The sequence below is a fragment of the Eschrichtius robustus genome, chromosome 12, assembly GCF_028021215.1.
Source record: "Eschrichtius robustus isolate mEscRob2 chromosome 12, mEscRob2.pri, whole genome shotgun sequence".
Taxonomy (NCBI): domain Eukaryota; kingdom Metazoa; phylum Chordata; class Mammalia; order Artiodactyla; family Eschrichtiidae; genus Eschrichtius; species Eschrichtius robustus.
Genome location: NC_090835.1, coordinates 53,655,087 through 53,678,213, shown reverse-complemented (window position 1 = coordinate 53,678,213; position 23,127 = coordinate 53,655,087). Strand labels below are relative to the sequence as shown.

The 23,127-nt window shown below is 47.1% G+C and overlaps 1 protein-coding gene across 3 annotated transcripts in view; it reads right to left on the bottom strand.

The window, feature by feature from the left end:
• Positions 1-4,707: 4,707 nt before the first annotated feature.
• The window catches only part of OSBPL10 (oxysterol binding protein like 10), a 375,172-nt gene continuing 356,752 nt past the window's right edge, over positions 4,708-23,127 (bottom strand). For 2 of the 3 annotated variants that reach the window (XM_068558344.1, XM_068558342.1), the window contains exons 9-13: positions 14,829-15,015; positions 11,966-12,148; positions 8,334-8,487; positions 7,406-7,534; positions 4,708-6,009 (exon numbers count right to left, since the gene is read on the bottom strand). In XM_068558344.1, the coding sequence (XP_068414445.1) occupies positions 5,965-6,009; positions 7,406-7,534; positions 8,334-8,487; positions 11,966-12,148; positions 14,829-15,015 (698 nt within the window). In that variant the 3' untranslated portion in view covers positions 4,708-5,964. The remainder of the gene's footprint in view (positions 6,010-7,405; positions 7,535-8,333; positions 8,488-11,965; positions 12,149-14,828; positions 15,016-23,127) is intronic. The other variant, XM_068558343.1, reaches the window with a different exon arrangement.

The following is a 23,127-nucleotide window of genomic DNA, read 5'->3' as shown; positions in this document are numbered from 1 at the left end:
AAGAGAAAAGTGACTTGTCATGTAAAAGCCATCCTCAATAAGATTATCAGTGGATTTCTCAGAAATTTTGAAGGCCATGAGGCAGTAGGAATATACATTTAAAGTGCTAAAAGAAAAAAAAAAGTAAACCAAGAATTCTGTACCTTTCAACACTGCCCTTCAAAAATGAAGGAGAAATTAAGAGCTTTCCAGATAAACAAAAGCTGAGAGAGTTCATTACCACTACACAAAGTCATTTTTTAAGTTGAAATGAAAAGCTTTAGACAATAACTCAAAGCTATAAAAATATAAAGGTAAATACATGGAGAAATATGAAAACCAATACAATTTTGTATAATTTTATAACTTATTCTACGTGATTTAAAAGACAGGCACATAAAAATAACCATAGACCTGTTAATGGGTACACAATATACAAAAATGTAATTTGTGACATCAATAAAAAGGGGTGAAGCTTTTAACTAAAGCTTTTAACTAAAGGATTAGTTTTTTTATGTGATTGAAGTTAAGTTGGTATTAATTTAAAATAGATTGTTATAACTTTAGGATGTTATGTGTAATCCCTTTTAACTAAAGGATTAGTTTTTTTATGTGATTGAAGTTAAGTTGGTATTAATTTAAAATAGATTCTTATAACTTTAGGATGTTATGTGTAATCCCTCTAATAACCACAAGTGAAATGATTATAGAATAAAGACAAAAGAAAATGAGAGGGAACAAAATGTATCACTAGAAAAAAATCAACTAAATTCAAAGGAAGACTATAATGAAGGAAATGCAGGACAATAAAGCTATAAGACACACAGAAAACAAATAAAATGGCAAAAGTAAGTCCTTATCAGTAATTACTTTAAATGTAAATAGATTAAATTCTCCAATCAAAAGACATAAACTGGCAGAATGGATTTTAAAACAAGGTCCAACTGTATGCTCTCTATAAGAGACTCACTTTAGATCTAAGAACACCGTGTACATTCAAAGTCAAAGGATGGGGAAAATATTTCATGCAAAGAGTGACCAAGGAGAGCAAGGGTGGTTAGACTAATATCAGGCAAACTAAACTTTAAGTCAAAAACTTACAAGACACAGGGACAGTATATATTGATAAAAGAATCAATTCACTAAGAAGATATAACTATTATAACCATACATCCACCAAACATCAAAGCTCCAAAATGTATGAAGCAAACATTTACAGAATTGAAGGGGAAATAGCTCTACAATAATAGTAGGAGATTTCAATACCCCACTATCAATAGATTAAAAACAACAAGACAGGATCAATAAGGAAATAGAAGACTTGAACATCACTGTAGGCCAACTGGACTTAACATACACACACAGATCACTCCACCAAACAGCAGCAGAATACACATTTTTCTCAAGCGTGCATGGGACATTCTCCAGGACAGACCCTATGTTAGCCCACAGAACAGTAAATTTTAAGACTGAAATCATACAAAGTATTTTTTCCAATCACAGTGCAATTAAATTAGAAATCAATAGTGGAAGGAGAGCTGAGAAATCCACTGATATGTGGAAATTAAACAACATACTCTTAACCAATGGATCAAAGTAGAGATCCCAAGAGAAATTAGAACTTATCTAAAGACAAATGAAAATAAAAACACATACCAAAATGTACGGAATGCTGCAAAAAGCAGTGTTAAGGGGAAATATATAGTTATAATTACTTACATTTGCAAAGCTCACAAATCAACAACCTTTGAACCTTAAGAAACAAATGAGCTAAACAAAACTAAACCCACAGCTAACAGAAGGAAGGAAATAATAGATTAGCATAGAGGTAAATAAAGTAGAGAAAACAGACGAAGTCTCACACTTCCTGATTTCAAAACTTACTGCAAAAGCGATCAAAACTGTAGTACTGGCATAAAATCACACATAGACCAATGGAATAGACTAGGGAGTCCAGGAATTGTCAAATGGTTTTTTGATAAGACAACCATTCAATGGGGAAAAGAGTCTTTTCAACAAATGGTCCTAGGAAAACAGTATATCGATATGCAAAGTAATAAAGTTGGACACTTACCTAACACCATATACAAAAATTCACTTAAACTGGATCAAAAACCTAAACATCAGAGCTAAAACTGAAACTCTTCGAAGAAAACATAGGGGGAAAGCTCATGAAATTAGATTTGGCAATAATTTCTTGGATATGACAACAAAAGCACAAGCTATTAAAAAGAATGGACTTAATCAAAATTAAATACTTTTGTATATCAAAGGACACTATCAACAGTGAAAAAGCAACCCACAGAACGGGGGGAAACAATCTGCAAATCATATATATATATGGAACTCCTACAACTCAACACATAAAGCAACCCAATTAGAAAATGTGCAAAGGACTTGAATAGACATTTCTCCAAAGAAGATATACAAATGGCCAATAAACACATCACTAATCATGAGAGGAATGCAAATTAAAGCCACAATGAGATAGCTTTTCACACCCATTAGGATGATTGTTGTAAAAAAAAAACAAAAAAGAGAAAATAACAAGCGTTGGGGAGGATATGGAGGAAATCAAACCCTTGCGCACTGCTGGTGGGATTGCCAAATGGTGTACTCACTGTAGAAAACAGTATGGCAGGTCCTCAAAAAATTAAATGTGGAATTTTCATATGATATAACACTATACACACACACACACCCCTGAAAGAATTAAAAGCAGGGACTCAGAGATACTTGCACTCCCATGCACATTGCAGCATTATGCACAATAGCCAAAAGATGGAAACAACCCAGATGTTCATCGACAGGTAAACAAAATGTGGTGTGTCTGTATGTGCGTGTGTGTGTGTATATATATATATATATATATATTCCTCTTAGAGGAAAACATAGGAAGAACACTCTTTGACATAAATCACAGCAAGATCTTTTTTTTTTTTTTTTTGCAAGATCTTTTTTGATCCACCTCCTAGAGTAATGGAAATAAAAACAAAAATAAACAAATGGGACCTAATGAAACTTAAAAGCTTTTGCAAAGCAAAGGAAACTACAAACAAGACGAAAAGACAACCCTCAGAATGGGAAAAAATATTTGCAAATGAATCAACGGACAACAGATTAATCTCCAAAATGTATAAACAGCTCATGCAGCTCAATATTAAAAAAACAAACAACCCAATCCAAAAATGGGCAGAAGACCTAAATAGACATTTCTCCAAAGAAGATATACAGATGGCCAACAGACACATGAAAGAATGCTCAACATCACTAATTATTAGAGAAATGCAAATCAAAAGTACAATGAGGCATCACCTCACACCAGTTAGAATGGGTATCATCAGAAAATCTACGAACAACAAATCCTGGAGAGGGTGTGGAGAAAAAGGAACCCTCTTGCACTGTTGGTGGGAATGTAAATTGATACAGCCACTGTGGAGAACAGTATGGAGGTTCCTTAAAGAACTGAAAATAGAACTACCATATGACCCAGCAATCCCACTACTGGGCGTATACCCAGAGAAAACCATAATTCAAAAAGACACATGTACCCCAACGTTCATTGCAGCACTATTTACAATAGCCAGGTCATGGAAGCAACCTAAATGCCCATCGACAGATGAATGGATAAAGAAGATGTGGTACATATATACAATGGAATATTACTCAGCCATAAAAAGGAATGAAATTGGATCATTTGTAGAGACATGGATGGACCTAGAGACTGTCATACAGACTGAAGTAAGTCAGAAAGAGAAAAAAATATATCGTATATTAACGCATATATGTGGAACCTAGAAAAATGGTACAGTTGAACCAGTTTGCAGGGCAGAAAGAGAGACACAGATGTAGAGAACAAACGTATGGACACCAAGGGGGGAAACTGGGGGGGGGGTGGGCTGTGTGGTGAATTGGGAGATTGGGATTGACATATATACACTAATATGTATAAAATGGATAACTAATAAGAACCTGCTGTGTAAAAAATAAAATAAAATTCAAAAATTAAAAAAAAAAAAAAAAGCCAAGAGGATGACTACTCCAGGAGTCAAGACAGTGTTACCTCTGGGGTCCAGGTGGGGAATTTTGTAGGGGCACAATTTTGTCGGGGCACAAAGGTGGCTTTTAAGGTATGAACAAGCAGGTTTCTTTCCCTAAGCAGTGGGTACATGGGTGTTTATAATTATTCTTGGAACAGTATTATGTTTCATGTACATCTTTTTTATATGGTATTTCACAATTTTTAAAAAGGCAAAATGAATCCCCCCCCCCAAAAAAAAGTGACCCTTCTCCATTTTTTACTACCCAGATGGTTTATACTCTGGTATAAGACAGGAAAATCTAAAAACACCACAGTGATTACTTTTCCGTCTTCTCACTGAGGATTTTCTTCTCAAAATAGCAACTATTCCACTTTTCCTCTCAGAAATAAAATGGTTCCAAACACTTTACTCTCCTGGATGTTTTAAGATGACGGACTGGAACAAGCCTACATTATGGTTTTGCCTGGTAAGTCACTTCTCTCAAAACAAGACTATTCACTAGATGTGACCTTATGACCTTGTCACAAAATATCCATACATGATGTTTTGATGAAAATATGACTGCTGTTCACATCAAATTAACACTAATCAATAAAATTTGAGTTCATTCAGAGCCACCAATTCCAACAGAACTTTGGAATCCCTAAAAATAAAATACAGACACACAGGTAAGTATAGTATTTAATCGAAATATATTTGTCTAATATCTACAAAGTGTGAACAATTGGTCTTAAGAAAGCAGACAAAAGGCACAAAATTAGTATTACTACAGAGAAGCATTCATGCTACTGGATTGTATAAATATTCTCATTAGAGTGGCACAGTAAAAAATAAATTAAGCATTGAGCAAAGATCAAATACTTCATTTTCTCCTTGCTTTATATTCTGGTCATGTCTTGACCTCATTTGTAAAGGCTGAAGACTGAAACTGAACTGAAACCATGAAACACTTATGCAGGCTTTATGGATGTTTTCATCACAGTGGTTTCCTTGCAGAATTCGGGTCAAACGAGAGGTGCACTTTAAAAAAAATCCACAGGATATTCTCTTCTCTTTCCCCAAATGAAATATAAGATTGAGGCTGTGGTGGTGCATGTTTGTATATGCATGCGTGTGTTTCATTTCTAAAGCCCTTTTTTCAGGATAAAGGTAGTGCAGTCTCCATATGACTTGTTTTCTACCATGAAAGAAGCAGCTTCTGAAAATTGTATGACTAGAGCTTTGAGCATGAGAAATTACCAGAAAGCTTCTGAGGCAAGGAGATTCGAGGAACATTCCAAGGTAGGCCTGGCTCTAGGCTCTCCCAGGGGTGCTCCATCCTAGAATGCTCCGGCATAAACCTTTACCACCTTCCTGCCCGCTCCCCATCCAGCAGGAAATGGCAGTTGATCTGTCTTGCATATGGACAAACAAATGTTGACTTGGGAGGGGAGTGGGAAGCACAGCGATAATTCTGAACTGACAGCCACCTTCTACCAGATGGACAGCAGTAGGGCCACGCCAGTTCACCTTTGTTTGGACAGGAGTTGTCAATTGGAGAATACTTTGTGAGTGCAAAAGTATTTGGCAAAGTGAAAAGTAGAAAACTTCAAACCTCATTGATAAAAAGGAGCTCATAATTACCCACTTCAATATTGGTAAGTGCACTATTTACATGTGTAATAATATCCAGCAGACATAGTGCATGCATGTGAGCATACAGTGTGCTGAGAGCTTGCACACAGACGTGTGTGCACACGCATGCCCCAAATGGCTCTTGAATAAATTCAATCCCAAAGTAGAGTCTGGGGGTGCATTTTTCACAGTACATAATTTCTCTCTCAGGTACCATGTCTTGAATGCTATCAAGAGGTCTCAGGGAATACCAGCAGAACCTTGATACTGTACCACTTTAATTCCTACAAAAACAGGACCATTTCTGAAAGCTCTGCATCTCCACCCATTAGTGTGCCTTCCAAAGCGGATTGTAGTATACCCAGCCGTCACCCTGCAAGAGAGAGGAGGACACATCATTACATGGAGACCTGTCGGCGAGGCAAGGGGAGAAGCAAGGGTATCCCCTGCTGCGCTACTAACACACAGTACTGGTTACCATCTATCTGTTCAGGACCACCAACTTGTGTGCCTGCCTCCCCTGATGTCTCACAGCCAAGCCACGCTGGTGGTCTCACCACCCCTCCTCAGCCCGGCTGCTTTTTAGAGCCCATGGGATCTTCATATCTGGCATTTTGGAAGCAAACCCCACAAAATGACCAAAATAACGAGGGGGAGGGCTTTGTTGGTTTACATCAAGGACGATTAGTTGGCCAAAAAAAAAAAAAAAAAGGCCTTTGAAACAGGGGGACAGGAGAAAAAAGAGGGTAGTTGGACAAGCGGACAGGGAAGAGAAAAGACAAGGGCCTGAATAGGAGGAATCTGCCCAAACCAGTGATTTTTACCACCCACCAGCCTGGAGGGGAGTGCCCAACAAAGGGCACGCGCAAGGCAGCAGTCAAAAGACATCAGCACACACAGGAGAGGACAGCAGTCAAATACCAGCGAGGAAAAGGCAAGAATCAAAATGGTATGCAATCTGGTGCTAGACTAGAGGGAAGTACTGAATGTTAACCATGCTGGTGCTGGGATGATTTGTATTCTTTAAATATCCTCAAGCCTCCTGTTATAAACAGACTGGCTTTTCTTACACCCTATGGGAGGAAAACAATGTTTTTTGGTTGTTGTCATTTTACTTTTTAATGTGCAACTTTCCACACAAGCCAGGCAACCTAGTTGTCTCAGAGAGACCAGATCCAGAAGAAGGATCCTTGGGGGATTCTGTGATGGTTAATTTTATGTGTTGACTGGCCCCGGATTAAACATTGTTTCTGAGCACAGGGGAGGGGGCGGTGTTTCCAGATGAGGGTAGCATTTGAATTGGTGGGTGGAGTAATGTAGATATCCCACCCCCATGAGGGTGGGCATCATGCAATCTGCCCAGGGCCTGAATGGAACAAAAGGTGGAGGAAGCAGGAATCGGCCCTTTCTTGCCTGCCTCACTGTTGAGTTGGCACCTCATCCTGACGTCTGCCCTCGGCTGGGATTCACACTATGGGCTCCCCTGGGTCTCAGGCCTTTGGACTGAATCATACCACTGGCTTTCCTGCGGTTCCACCTTGCAAACCACAGATCCCATGGCTTTTCGGCCTCCACAATCTCATAATAACTCTATTTAAATTTCTATCTTCTGTTGGTTCTGTGCTGTTTCTCTGGAGAACCCTGATTAATACAGAGTCACCTCCCCTGGGCAAGGCCTCCCGACACGGATACACTCCCCAAGCAGGCTTCCTGCCTGAACCAGCATCTGACCTTGACATCTGCGCTCAGCCCACGGCCCTAGTTCCCACCTCTAGGAGACACGTGGTTGCTTCCTGCTCCAGACCAGAAGCCCACCTCAAGGTCACTAACTCTCCCCGCAGACCTCCAGCTTCACGGAGCCATCCTTCCAAGGAGCAGAAGTCAGACACCAGCAGTGCCTAGGCAAGGAAAGCCCAGACAGATTTCAACTGGCCCTTAGTGTTTACATTTTTAAAAATTCCTTGACACCAGGTGAATATCAGATCTCATAAAAATTCTGATTTCTGGCTTCTCTTGAAGAACTGGGCCATCAGCCTGTGACGGCCTGGAGGTCAGTGGCATCCACCCTTTTAGATACGGACCCTGGGTCTGACCCGCCCTCACCGGCCTGTTTCTCTCCTTGATGCTGCCAGGCTCCTGACCAGCCTGCCTTAAAAATTGTGACTCCTACACTTCTGTCATTTCCAATTCTGTTCTCAGAATGCTGCCCGGCTGTGCCACAAACAACTGGGCATAGGGCGCCTTGCCCAGCAGGTGGGCAGTCGGGGGTGAAGGGCGTTGGGGGTGGGGTCCCCTTCCAACACCACTTAGCAGCAGCGCGGGGACGCGGACCCCCGCAGGCCTCCCCAGCACGTCCATCCTCCATTGGGCCCCTGGGAGGCAAAGCTCTGAAAGGGTGCTGTCATCGAGAAGGTCCCAACCCACCCAGGTGTGGAGCTGGGCTGGGAGGGGCTTCCCGACTAATTTGCTACTGAAGGCAGAGTAGCAGGGCTGTGGTCTTTGTGAAGCAGGACGCCGCCAGAGCCGCAGCCCCCTCCGTGCCTCCCCGCGGGCAGGGGTGCCTCCCTGATGGGGCAGCCTGGGGAGCAGCAGGCGCCCATGGGACCGCCTGGCGCCGCTGGAGCCACGGCCACCACGCCCAGGCCTCCCAGGCCCTCCCTGCCCGTCCTCCCTGCCCAGGACGCCCCGTAGGGTCACCTCCTGGATGAAGTACTTGGGCCGCCAGGGCGTGCGGAGGTTCTCCCGCTTCCGCTCCTCTGTGCGCTGCTTCTCCTCCAGCCGCCGCTTCTGCTCGGTGGCGGCGTCGATGTCCCCCAGCCGCAAGCATCGGGTCACCTCCTGCCAGAGGTTCCTGGGGGCGGGGGTCATTGGGGACAGGAAACAGTCAGGCAGGGCCAGCAGCCTGAGGCTGCGGTCCTGGGTGAGGAAGGGCCCGAGCCGAGGATGCTGGGCTGCGGGGCGGGAGGGGGCGAGCAGCTCACTCCACAGGCCCAGAGCCCCACCTGCACCCAGATCTGAATCCCCTCTCCCCTCCCGGGCTCTGAGGGTCTAGACCAATCTAGGGAAGACTGGAACAATCAAACTGCTCCTACAGACAGAATCTACAGCAGACCCTGCCACGGGGCATTCACCACATTCCTAAACATTTTACATATGGATTAACTCATCTCATCATCACAACACCCCAGGGATACAGATGCGATACTATCACCCCATTGTAAAGGGAGAAAAACAGATCCACATAAAGCGAAGTGACCTGCCCGAGGTCAGCAAGCTGATGGATGTGAACAGGGGCTGCTCTCCCACCAGGAGCCTCGTATTAGGAGTTACAGACACTGGGGGATCCGTCACCTCCCCGTGTCTACACGCAAAGTTAGACACATTCATTCATTCATTCATTCACCCGCTCAGGCCTTCATTCACTGGAGAAGGCGGCAGCTTCCCTCCTCAGGAAGCCGGGGTGCCCCCTCCAGTCCCACTCTGTGCTGGGGGGTGGGGAGGACCAGCACTGAGGTGAAGGGGGACACTTCCTCATTTCGGCACACCAGGACCAGTCGGGATTCCGCACAAGGGAACCAGCGGACTTCTCCGCAGCGAGCACCAGCACCCCTACCCCCACCCCCGGCTTTGGGGACAAGATGCCTCTGCAGCTGGGGCCGAGCGGACGCTCCCCGTTAGATCCTGGGCCAGGAGCCCGCAGGGGAGTGGCCAGTGCAGCCAGGACAGCAGCCCTCCTGAGGAACCCGAGCCCAGGAACCGATGGGGCCCGGGCTCTGGCTGCAAGGCCAGCCTGCCCACCACCGCCCAGCACCCCACCATGCAGAGGGTACAGTGGCACCCTGGCTCCTAACTTACACAGGAGAAACCTCTGGAAGGTGGGAGAAAGCCAGGTCCTACCGGCCTCACAGCCCTTGCTCTCTCTACCACGCCCTGACAGCTGACTTAAGAGGGGAAAAGATGGCCTAAAACAGGAAAGGAAGGTGGGGAAGGAGACAGGGAGGGCTGGGTGCCGGGTCAAATCAGTCTTTTCCATCACCTGAACGCTCAACACACACCTGGCACTGAGGGAAGGACTGGGTGCCCGGACATCCAGGGTCGGGGTGCTCTCAGGGCAGGACCTCCCCTGAGAAGGCCCATCATAAAATAGTGGCCCCAAATTTAGAGGGTAGAGAGCCCCAGGGACTGCAGATGGGGTGGTGAGCAAAGAACCGGCCCACAGGTCAAGGGCTCTGCCCAGACACCCACAGGGTCCAACCAAGAGCCCCCTGGAGGGGCTCTGCTTCAGAAGGCTCTGAACTTCAGGACAAAGGGAAAGGCAAAAAAGCCTTCAGGGCGGAGAGAGCGGAGGCAAGTCTGCAGGAAAAGCAAAAAGGAAGCCCAGGGGAGCCTTTGCTAGAAGCGGAGGTCCTGGTGGCCAAGGGCCAGGTGGTGGCTAGGCCGGGCGTGGCCAGCATCGCCGCGTGGAGGGCTCCAGCCCGAGCAGGATGCCTGCGCGGGCCGGGCTCTGAGCGTCGCGAGCACACTGACAGTAGTGGGCCGATGTAAGCGCAGCCTCACTCTCCCCTTAATGGGGCAGGGGTTCCCCTCCACAGGGGCTGGTGGGGGCTGAGACCACTGGGTGGGCCCTCCTTCGCCTCCTCAGGTGAGGCCTGGCACAGGGGACTGGGCTCAGGTGCTCTGAGCGGCAGGCGCTACACCTCAAGGCCATTCCCGTCTCGGACAACAAGGTGGGCTGCTGGGTTTGTCAACAGCCCAGGTCCAGGTTCCAGTAAAGTCCACGTATGCGAGACGAGAAGAGGCGATACGCCCCCCTCTCTGGTTCCAGACTCCATCCTCCATCCATTCCACCCCCAGCAAGGCTTGATGAGGAAGAGCTAACCTACTCAATAGTCTTGGAAGAACAGCTCAAAGGAATCATAGTTTTGTTCTCAACAGCCATACCAGAAACAAGCGGTGCTGTGACAGCAAGCACAGGGCTCCTGATTCTGGGGAGGTGTCGTCAGAGGCCAGGGGACGGATTCCTTCCTGTCACAGCCCAAAGGGCTGGGTTCACGCCCTCCATTTGGACACGGAGAAGGTTACACTCTGATCAACAAGAACGAGTGGACTAATGCTACCACAAAGCCAAGTTTCCAGGACACTGCAGCCCTCTTTCTATTAAACTCGGTGATAATGTATGATTTATACACACTGGTATCCCTGCTTTGTTTCCACATAAAAAGCACCTTTCCAATTTCGTTACAAACTCTTCTTGTAATGGCAAACCCTTTCGCAGAATCATCTGTAATTTCACTCCAACCCTATATCCTCTTTCTACAGAGCAGCATGCTTTTAGATAAGAGCAGGGGCCAGCAAACGTTCTCTGTAAAGGGCCAGAGAGGAAATGTTTTAGGCTCTGCAGGCCATTCGGTCTGGGTCGCAACTGTTTCACTGCTATTGTAGCCAGAGGGCGGCCACAAACAAGATACAAACAAATGGACGCAGCTGTGTTCCTGTAAAATTTTACAAAAATCAGCCAGAGATGGGATCTGGCCCATGGGCCATAGCTGGCTGACCTCCTGGATTAAAAAAATTAAAATGGCATATTTCCAGAAGATTCTGCTTCTGTACCTGCATAAGCATCACTTTAAGTGGCTTGCGGGATATTCATATGATAGAGTGAATTCTCCATAATTCACTTAACTGTTTTCCAATCGCTGAACGGTTAGATGGCTTCTTTTTCTTCCTTTTGTTTATCTTTTAGTTTGTTTGTTTTTTTAAATACCCAAATTTCATATTTAAAACCTTTTGTGAATTGAAGAATTTTCCCTTAGATGAGATTCCCAGAAATGGACTGCAAGAGGAGAACTCACAAATTTAAAGCTACTGATCCATGCAGCTAACCTGCACACCTTCCTACCAGAAGCACAGGGCATAGAGTGTTAACTTTATCACAGCCTTGCCGGCGCTGAATTTTTTTGAATTATGTTGCTAATCTGGTAAGAAAAACAAAAGAATCTCATTGCTTTGCTGCACAGTTCTTTGATTACTAGCATCTCTCTGTATTTAACTTTGCAATTAAGTAACAGACCCACAGAGTTGACAAACTCTTTTAGGACAGGCATTAAAGTCTGGGCGGGCTGTCTTCACACTCCACCCCATGACTGCAGAGCAACTAAACTGAAAACAACAAAGGATCTACGCGGAAGTGACACACAGAGGACAATTCAAGTTTCCAAAGGAATTAGAATGTGATTGCTGGCCCCTTTGCATTGGGCTTCCTCTCTGCCCCTTGGGTCAAGTGCTGAGGACAACAAAGCTTGGAGAGGAGCACATGGCCTGGTCCCCACCTGGACTCCATGGGGCCCTGCTTCTCCAGGGGTCGGATCTTCTTGGGGTACACTGGCAGCATGGTCGTGTCAATGACCTTGGTCTCCCCGTTGTTGTAGGTGAACTCTAGGGTCCCATTCCACTCGCCGTGGGCTTTGCACACAATGGTGTTGGTCGGGTTGTGCTTCACTTCTGCTGTGACCCTGCATTAATGAAGCATCGAATAAACACGCTTTGCAAGATTATTAGAACAGAGACCGACTTCAAAAGGCATCCTCACATGTAGAGATTTTTTTTATGGGGTTGCTTTTTGCTCTTTTGCTCAAAGACTAGCTCTTAAAATGTGATCTAATATCCTTGAGCAGAAAAAAGCAAGCATCAGTGGGAAAACAGGTAGGATCTGAATAAAGTCTGTAGATTAGTTCATAGGAATGCAGCAATGTTAATTTCTTAGTTTTTTTTCAATTGAAGTATAGTTAATTTACAGTGTTGTGTTAGTTTCAAGTATACAGCAAAGTGATTCAGTTACACACACACACACACACATATACATATATATACTTTTTCAGATTCTTTTCCCTTATAGGTTATTACAAGATATTGAACATAGTTCCCTGTGCTATACAGTAGGTCCTTGTTGTTTACCTATTTTATATATAGTAGTGTATATATGTCCATCCCAAAGTCCTAATTTATCCCCCCAATTTCTTAGTTTTTTTCAATTAGTACTGTTTTATTGATTTTTGACAATAAATTAGATAGGCGGTTGAAAATTATACATGTTTTACACTATATTGTATACACTATATATTGTGATTTGTTTAGTTGAATTTCATCAATTTCTTAGTTTTGATAAAAACGCCAAGGTTTTATAAGATGTTATTATTGGGGTGGAGATCACAAAACTCAGTAAAAACAAAATATAAATATCAATTAAGTCTATCTGGTCTATTGTGTCATTTAAAGTAGAACTAACTACCATATGACCCAGCCATCCGACTACTGGGCATATACCCTGAGAAAACCATAATTAAAAAAGACACATGTACCCCAATGTTCACTGCAGCACTATTTACAATAGCCAGGACATGAAAGCAACCTAAGTGTCCATCGACAGATGAATGGATAAAGATGTGGCACATATATATAATGGAATATTAGCCATAAAAAGAAATGAAATTGGGTCATTTGTAGAGACGTGGATGGACCTAGAGACTGTCATACAGAGTGAAGTAAGTCAAAAAGAGAAAAACAAATATTGTATATTAACGCATATATGTGGAATCTAGAAAAATGGTACAGATGAACCTATTTGCAGGGCAGGAATAGAAAGGCAGACGTAGGGAACGGATGTGTGGACACGGGATGCGGGGGGCGAAGGGGAGGGTGGGATGAATTGGGAGATTAGGTTTGACATAAATACACGACAACATGTGTAAAATAGATAGTGGGAAGCTGCTATATAGCACAGGGAGGTCAGCGCGGTGCTATGCGATGGCCTAGATGGGTGGGAGGGGGGAGGGGAAGGGGGAGGGAGGTCCAAGAGGGAGGGGTTATATGTATACATATAGCTGATTCACTTCACTGTACAGCAGAAACTAACACAACATTGTAAAGCAATTATACTCCAATAAAAAATATACATAAAATATTTAAAAAAAAATATATATATATATACACACCCTTCTCCTCCCTCAAACAGCAACTGATAGTGTACATTTCAACCACCAAAAGAGTGTGAGAGTCTAGGGGGAACTTTTCGATCACTAAACAAGGTCGAACCCCTCCAGCCTGGCTTCACAAGGGCCCCTGGTGGAGATGTGTGGCCCTTTGCCTCACGCCCCCCCCCCCCCCCCCCCGGCCCGGGGGCTCCGGGTCTCAGCTCTGGGTGAAGGCAGAGCCCACCTCCCTCTCAGCAGGAGCCTGCCTGCAGGCAGAGTACCACGGCAGAAACGGGAGGTGGAGGAGCCCGGGCCCTCTTTTTCTAATGGCCAAGCTCGGGATGAATTTGGTGTTTTCAAATTCCAGGTCTGGAATTTTTCCCCCTGAGCCTGAACACCGCAGGGAGCCCGGGCGGCACCAGGAATCCTCCCAGCGGCACACAGCGGAAGCGTATCCGTGCTGTGCTGGTAACGCTTTAACAACGGGCTCGCCAGGAGGGAAAACGCCTGGTTTACAGCTTTTGCCAGTTTCTGTGCTGCCCCACCCACAGCGTATCTCAAGCTACCACTGGGGTATGAGGGGCCGCGGAGCCGGGGAGAAACGCGCATAATCAGCTCTTGGGGGCTGGTACGTCTGGCTCCAAAACGGCCACTGAAGGTGCCTACTTTCCAGGGGACACTCCAACACCCCACGTGAACACCATCCAGAAAAGCTTTGCAAGAAAAAGGTCAAAGATGGGGGCTTGCTTATTATGCAGCGATCTGCTCCAAAGGGGGAAATTAATAATTAGAGCCATAAAAACGAGGCGATGTTCCCCTCAAACAGCGGGCCTCTCCTTCTGTTTCTTAGGACCTGCTTCCCAGCTTCCAAAAGGAGAGAAACGGTCCTGCTCTCATAGATGCAGGATTCAGGATGTTGCATGGTGCTCACAAAACAACTGCATCAGTGCAGGTCAGGCCTCGGGCCTCGGGCCTCGGAAGCGCGAGAGGTTACCATAACGCCAGAAGCCCTTTGTTCTCTGGGGCATGTTCCGCCAACACATCACCAGACTGGGGAGAGTTCAAGACGCTGCCCGGTGAGACATGTCATCTGAAACAGATCTGTTAACTTGATCTTGATTTTTCAACTCATCCCACGGCTGGAACCCAGTCTTCTGATGCAGACAAGAAACCCTGGGGCATCGTGATCGGACAGAGACGGAGTCTCCCTGGCCCCTCCTACCTGTGGACCTTCCCCCCGTAGAAAGGCTTTGTGTGGAAGATCACTGTCGCTGAGTACCCGGTCTTGGCGCAGGTGATGCTGACTTTTCCTCCGAGCTCCACCCAAGGGATGGTGAGGATGGACCGGGCGTAGGCACTGGGCAGGGTGAACACATAATCCTCCCCATGCTCCAGGAGACGCAGCACACCTGAGGAAGACAGGAGGGAAGGGTTAGGCTCGCACACCAGGAAAGCGCAGCTGGTGAAACCCAGGAGGACCCTGAGGGGCTCCCGGGCACGGAGGCCTTTTTGTCTCCCGTTTCTTGTAGCCTCCATGACCTTCCCTGAGTTCCAAAGGGCAGATTGCAACAGCTGCTAATCCAGGGAGGTGCAGCCAAGAAACCACCGGAGGCGAGATGAAAGGGACCAGAGAAGCTACTCAAGATGAGGAGACCTAATAGCACCTGAGACCCTGCACACACCCTAATCTTGTCAGCAACCCCACCCTTGAACCATTGCTATAAAACTCCTCATCAAATCCTCCCCAATTGGGACACATAGTTTTCGAGGGCAGGAGCCCGCTGTGTCCCCCTTTGCCTGGCAAAGCAATAAAGCTATCCTTTTCTACTTCACCCAAAATTATGTCTCTGAGATTCGATTCAGCCCCGGTCCCCGGTGCACAGAGAAGCTGAGCTTTGGGCATCACTGGGGACCATAGACGCAAAGATGAGAAACCAAACACACTCCTGCAACAGACGTCACGCCTCCCACCTCTGCAAAGGCCGGCCACCCACGTGCCATTTATCTATTCGCTGCATCTCTACTGCATGAGAGACGCTGAGAACAACACATGGTGAGCAAGACAGACCCGCTCTCTGCCCTCAAGGAGCCAAAGAGAAAGGTGGGCGTGAATGAAGCACTCGCAAACACAAAACTGTGACTGTGATGGGGTGGGAGGGGTAGGTGCCCGGGGCCTCCAGCAGCAGGAGCTGAGCTGGGAGGGGAGGCTTCCCGGCGGAAGGGACACTCGAGCTGGGTAAGAGTTGAGTTGAGGAAGAGGGGAGGGAAAGTAGAAGCAGGGGGAGGCATGTGCAAAGGCCCCGTGGTGGGAAGGAGCGGGTGAGCACGGGGGTCTGAGAAAAGGGCCCCAGGGAAGAAAGGGAAGTGGTGGGTATAGGTACGGAGGCTGCCCAGGTCTACAGGGGCCAGGCCTTGTCTTTAAACTTTGAAAAAGCCTGTTAAGGAGTTCTGCCTTTATCCTGAGAGCAGCAGAGACAACCTCAAAGGTTCTCAGGAAGTTACAAAGCAGAGTGCACAGCTGCTGTCACCACCCGGGGGGGCACCCACCCCTTGATCAGAGGTTCTCCAGGCTGGGAGCCAAGTACTAGTCTTGGAGAGATCTGATCCTCTTGAAACAATGCAAAATGACGTGGGCTTGTCTCTGTTTCTAGGGAAAGGAACCACAGTTTTGAACAAGTTCTCAAAGGCTGCCGTGAACTACCCCGACAGGCGCCATCTCCCGGGGCTACTGTACAGCTGGTGCACTGACACCCAGCCCCTGCTCTGGCTTGTCCGGTCGGGCACCCACAGGGCCCCCCCAGCTGAGGGCAGCACCTCCTGGGCTGGCAAAGGCCTGGGAACCAGCACGCCTGACTCGCTGAGGTTTGCTCTGTGTGAGGGGCCTTCTCGGCCTCCCACCCCGCACTGGGGCTTCGCTCCCTGTAGAAAAGCCCTCCCAGCTCTATTCCTGCCCACTCTGGGCCTGCAATGGTCAAGTGCAGCAAGAGTCTCAGGAAGGTCAGTTCTGTCCTTCGGCCGGAACTATGTGACTAGAGGTGTTAGTGATGTCCTCTCCCTGGGCCCCTGGTTCCTCCACTGGAAAGAGCAAGGAGGGGGGGCTCCATGTGCCCTGGGGGACCCTTCCTGGCCACCCAGCACTTCCAGGGGCTTCACATGCAGTGTCTTCTGTGAGCTTCACAACCATTCAACACAGCATTAATTATTATCATTTTTAAATGAGGAGGTAGAAACGGAAACTCAGGGGTTAAGTAATTTGACTGGTCGGTACTTCTCTCTGAGGCTAGATAAGCATCTCAATCAACAGAGCTAGATTACTAAGCCCTAAAAAAGAATGAAATAATGCCATCTGCAGCAACATGGACGGACCTAGAGATTATCATACTAAGTGAAGTTAAGTCAGACAAAGAAAGGCAAATGCCATATGATATCACTTATATGTGGAATCTAAAATATGACACAAATGAATTTATCTATGAAACAGACCCACAGACATAGAGAACAGACTTGTGGTTGCCAAGGGGGAGGGATGGAGTGGGAGTTTGGGTTAGCAGATGCAAACTATTATCTATAGACTGGATAAACAACAAGGTCCTACTGTATAGCATGGAGAACTATATTCAACATCCTGTAATAAACCATAATGGAAAAGAATATGGAAAAGAATGTATATCTACACACGCACACACACATATACGTATAACTGAGTCACTTTGTTGTATAGCAGAAATTAACACAACACTGTAAATCAGCTACACTTCAATAAAATTAAAATAAATTAAAAAAAATCAATCAATCAACAGAGCTAGAATCTGCCCAGCAGAGACAGTGTATGTGTGTGTGTCCCTTTCAGCCCTGGGAGCTCGCCAGGAGAGTCTGAGGAGAGGGGACTAAAGGTACAAAGGGATCACGAATGCTGAGTTTCCAAAGTCAATATGAAGATGTACTCAGGAGTCACTCAATTTACCCTTAAAAACTCCTTACATCGCCCATGAGCCACAGTTTGTGGAACAAACCAGGCTTGTCCAGAACCCGCAACCTCACCCCCAGGTAAGTCCAGCAAAGTTACACCTGCTGACCCACAGACACAGGGGGCTGGTGTGGAAACCCCAGGGGACGAGCCCATGTGCATCTGGGGGTCGTGACCTCCCCCAGGGAGGCAGGTGCTCACACATGGGCACAGGTGGAAGAGAAGACCACCCCTCCGAGAAAAAGCAGACTCAGGTCACTCACAGTCGCGTGGGCAGGACTGGGGGGCAGAGATTGCAGCAACATTTAAATCTCTCTCCTTAACCAGGAAGAGAATTGAGTACATGTAACATAAATGCACAGACAGTAAGACTCCACTACACCAAATACACGGAATATCAGAGCACACTGACTTCTCCCCACCTCCCCACTCACCAGAGCTCTCAATGAAATTACACCATCTTCCCCAAAGCCAAGCCTTGGGCCACCGAACACCCTCCCTCTGTCACTTACCCCTCCCCACAGTTCAGGGGGCAGAGCTGCCCCAGGTGACCGCTGAGGCCCTGTCCTGTGATGCACAAGGGTGGACCTGTGTCTGCAAGGAGGATTCGACACCAATGTGTCGCTTCTTTCAGCTTGTGCTCAGGACCCTGGAAGAAGAATGGCCAGGCCTGGTATACTTTTTGTTTCCAAGCCCACTTTGTGCCTTTCCTAGAACTAGGCTGCTAAGAAGAGAGCGAAGCAGGTGGTAAGTTCATGCCGAACAGGTCTGACACCAACAGTCAAGAGGAACCGGAAGTGGAAGTTGGAAAGAGAGAGACTCCAGCAGACTACCCACCCACCCCTCCGCCCCAGTTCTACTCGCAAGCCTCCGGCTCCCTGAGTGCCAGCCGCACCCTCGTAGTCTCAGGGCCTGTGGCAGCGGGAGGGGCCCTGAGACCCTGAGGAGGAGGCTGCCGGTCCCTCTGTCACCTGCCTTCCAGGGCCCAGAGAAGGCAGCTCTCCGTCCCCCATCCTCACCCTCCATGCTGATGGACTATGTGGCAGTAAAGTCCTCCCAGGGGCCCAAATGTCCCCTGACAGCACTGCCCCACCCCCGATGTCTACGATGTCCCCCTCTGCTGTCAGCCTTTCCAGCCTTTGACCTGCCGTACTTTGGGGACCCCCACCCATTTGCACATCCTGCGGTGGCCTCTCTCTGCGGACCAGGACCACGCGACAGCCACGAGCGCCACGTGCTGAGTCTTCCTGGTCTCATTCACGAATATAAACTCGGTGAGGTAGGATCATACCACTGATATTTTCTTTAGAACATACTTACCTGGAGCATACGCCACCCTTTTTTAAAAGCCCTAGATGAGATCTTAGAGGATCATGCCAACTCCTCCGTCCCTCGCCAGCCTGGTGACCTTAAGTTCTCTGCCCCTCAGCTGCCTCATCCGTGATGCAGGGATAACGGTACCCGCACCTCACGGGGCCGTAAAAAAGGCAACACTGAAACTCAGCTCAGGGCACGCAGCCTGCTACACCGCTGGAATCCTGATCACACCCCCATCTCTTGGCAGGTGAATTCTCAGCAGTGGTACTTCCACTTGGGAACAAAGAAGAAATCACAAAATCTGCTGACGGGTGATGCGCATGGGGGATGGGGAGCCAGGTGGGAGGCACCTTCCTCCCGCTCGTCTTCAGAAAAACCTCTTCCAAACCAAGGTGAAACTTCCGCAAGTCCAGAGAAATCAGAAGAGTGAGCCCCAGAGCAAGGCTGGTTTAAAGCACTGGCAAGACCACACTCCCAGGCTCTTTTCTGAAAATCCATAAATGTGCGCTCACTCATTAAATCACCGGCAATTATGCCTTCCCAGGACTCTTTTTTTCAGGATTGCATACAAAAATCTGTCCCTAATAATGAATAAAAGACTATATTAAAACTAGACTTGCAAATGGCCTCACAAATGAAAGCTCCTTTTTAATTAGCCTAAGAGCTGAGAGAAGCTGAAAAACACTGAATAATCCATCTTTCCGGGACATAGCTAGTCCTCAAGCTGGGAGATTTTTGCTTTAAGTCCCACAAATTGATTTATCAATAAACGTAAGGCCAAGCACTAAGATTTTCCAACCGATAAATTTAAAATAACTCTGAGGAACCAAAATATTCCGACAGGGTGTTGACTCTGGAAAGAAAGCACAGAATCACGGAAAGCAACTCCGGGGAACTGGTCTTCAGGGCCCACAGTGCCGGCATTTATGGGCAAACGGGTCCCTGCCTGTCCCCACAGACCCAATTCAGAGGCTGTGCCATTTACTGGGCGCTGGTCTGGAGTTCTGGAGAGGAGGGGTTTCAAGAGAAGCTGGATGAGCTCTGTCCCGAGCGGTGAGGGTGGGTACCAAGCAGAGGGGCCTCTACTTCCATCCACGGATGGATGTCATCTCGAGGTTGGCTCAACAGTGTCATGCTTAGGGCCTTTCAGTGTCAGAGCTGAGGGACCATTCGGGGGAGGTCTCTGAGCTACAACCTCGGGGAATTCAAGGCATAATGAAGCACTTGATAATGGCATTTTATCATAGCCAAATAGGCCACAGCCTTAGGGCAATAACTTAAAATGTAAGCCCATGTATTTACATACAAAATTTCAAGTGGACCCATCTAATGTTTAAAAAGAAGGGTTGGGGCTTCCCTGGTGGCGCAGTGGTTGAGAATCCACCTGCCAATGCAGGGGACACGGGTTCGAGCCCTGGTCTGGGAAGATCCCACATGCCGCGGAGCAACTAGGCCCGTGAGCCGCAATTACTGAGCCTGCGCGTCTGGAGCCTGTGCTCCGCAACAAGAGAGGCCGCGATGGTGAGAGGCCCGCGCACCGCGATGAAGAGTGGCCCCCGCTTGCCACAACTAGAGAAAGCCCTCGCACAGAGACGAAGACCCAACACAGCCAAAAATAAATAAATAAATTAATTAATTAATTAAAATGAAGGGTTGGAGGGACTTCCCTGTCAGTCCAGTGGTTAGGACTCATCGCTTCCAATGCAGGGGGTGCGGGCTTGATCCCTGGTTGGGAAACTAAGATCCTATCAGCTGCACGGCAGCCAAAAGTTAAAAAAAAAAAAAAGAAAGAAAAAATGAAAGGTGGGAAAAAAATGTCACTTCATGCCCAACCAACAAATTCATGGAAGGTGCTGGGTCAGTGCAGGGAATGGAGTGAGGAGAGAAAAGCATCCCACCTCCCCCATTCACACTCCCCATAACCCCTCCCCCAAAGGAGCCCTGAGGACAGGAACCTGAACCTTTGGCTTTGAAGTCTGGGGATTCTTAGAAGCATTTTGTGTGAAAAATCCGAAAAATTGTGTGTTACAGAGCTCACATTTAATTAATAGGAAAGAAAGGGGGACGTAGCTACTGAAAGGACTGAGACAAACTTAAAGCCTCACAAGAATGAGAGGCGGTCCCCTGACCCTCTCCAGGCCCGTCGACAGCAGGAATACATGGGGGTGGGGGGGTGGCCAGGAAGGGGCCTTCCACAGTTTCTCTCCAGAATCTTCCTTCTGCTTTCTTCACTGAGAAGTTCTAAGTAGAATTTTCAAGCAGAGAGAAGAAGTGAGGGCAGCAAATCCCAGCTCTGCTCCAGGGATGCCACAGCCGAGGGTCTCAGCAGAGGGTGTTACGTCGTGTCCCACACACACACAGCCTTAAGAGTGTGTCCAGGGCTGTGCAGAGTGAATGAAGGCTGCAAACCCTAGGCTGCCTGGAAGGAACAGGGCAGCCGAGATCCCGAACATCAGAGGCCGAACCTTCACACGACACAGACACGCAATACATACAAGTCTCCAGGCTTTACATGACAAGCTTTAACCTCAGCTGGGACCTCCCCCAGAACTCTGGCCTGTAGGGACATTGTTTGCTCAAGCCCCCTCTCAGATGTCTAAACCCCAACACAACCTAACTGGGCTCCTGTGCTCTGCCTCCAAACTAATCCGCTCTTCAGTCTTCCCCACCTTAGTTAATGGCTATTCCATCCTTCTAGTTGCTCAGGTCAAAAGCCTGGTGTCACCTTTCTCTCATACCTCACATCCAATCCAGATGTGTCCGATGAGGGGTTAGTATCCAAAATATACAAAGAACTCATACAACTCAACGTCAAAAAAAAACAGACAGCCCAACTGAAAAATAGGCAGAGGACCTGAATAGACATTTTTCCAAAGCAGACAACAGATGGCCAAGAGGCACATGAAAAGATGCTCAACGTCACGAATCATTGGGGAAATACAAATCAAAACCACAATGATGTATCACCTCACACCTGTCAGAATGGCCATCACCAAAGAGATCACAGATAACAAATGGTGGCAAGGATGTGAAGAAAAGGGAACCCTCCTACGCTGTTGGTAGGATGTAAATGGTTGCAGCCACTATGGAAAACAGTATGGAGGTTCCCAAAAAACTAAAAATAGAACCACCATACAATCCAGCAATTCCACTTCTGGGTATTTATCCAAAGAAAATGAAAACACTAATTAAAAGAGATATATGCACCCCTATGTTCATAGCAGCCTTATTTATAATAACCAAGATATGGAAACAATCTAAGTGCCCATCAACAGACAAATGGATAAAGAAATTGTGGTATAAGTATACCATGAAATACTATTCAATCATAAAAATGAATGAAATTCCGCCATTTGTGACAACAGGGATGGACCTAGAAGGTACTATGCTAAGTGAAATAAGTCAGAGAAAGACAAATGCTATACGATTTCACTTATAGGTGGAATCTAAAACGAATGAACAAACAGAACAGAACAGAAACAGAGTCATAGATTCACAGAACAAACAGGTGGTTGCCAGAGGGGAGAAGAGAAATAGATGAGGGAGATTAAGAGGTACATATTTCCAGTTGCAAAATAAATGAGTCACGGGTACGCAGTGCACAATGTAGGGAATAGCGTCAATGATTATGTAATATCTTTAAAAAAAAAAAAAAAAAGCCTTGGCATCACCTTTCACTCATACCCCACATCTGATCCCTCCACTTCAGAATTCATCCAGATTCCCACCCTGTGTTACCTCCGCACCATTCCTGCCCTGGTTCAAGCCACCATCGCCTTTTGCCTGGATTATTATCATAATCTCCTAACTGGTCTCCTTGCATCGCCTTCCCCCTCTTATGGTCTAGTTTCAACAAGCAGCTGGAACAATCTTGCTAAACTGCAAGTCAGATCATGATACTCTTCTGCTCAAAGCCCGCAAAGACTTGGCAGCTCACTTAGTGGGACGGCCAACATCCCTGCCAGTGGCCCCCCTGAGGCCCCAGGTGACCTGGACTCAGTCACCTCTCCGACGGCATCTTCTCCCTCCCACCTCCCTTCTCCCGGCTCCGGCCACACAGGCTTCCTGTCTCGGACCAGCATGCCGGGATGCCCCTGCCTCTGGCCCCTCTGCCTCTGGCCTTGTTTTCTCCACCAAGACGCACTCCCCGGGTAATCGACAAAGCCTGTCCTTCATCACCTTCTTGGGTCCTTCATCCCCAACCCCGGTCTTTGCTGAACTGTCACCTTCTCGGTGA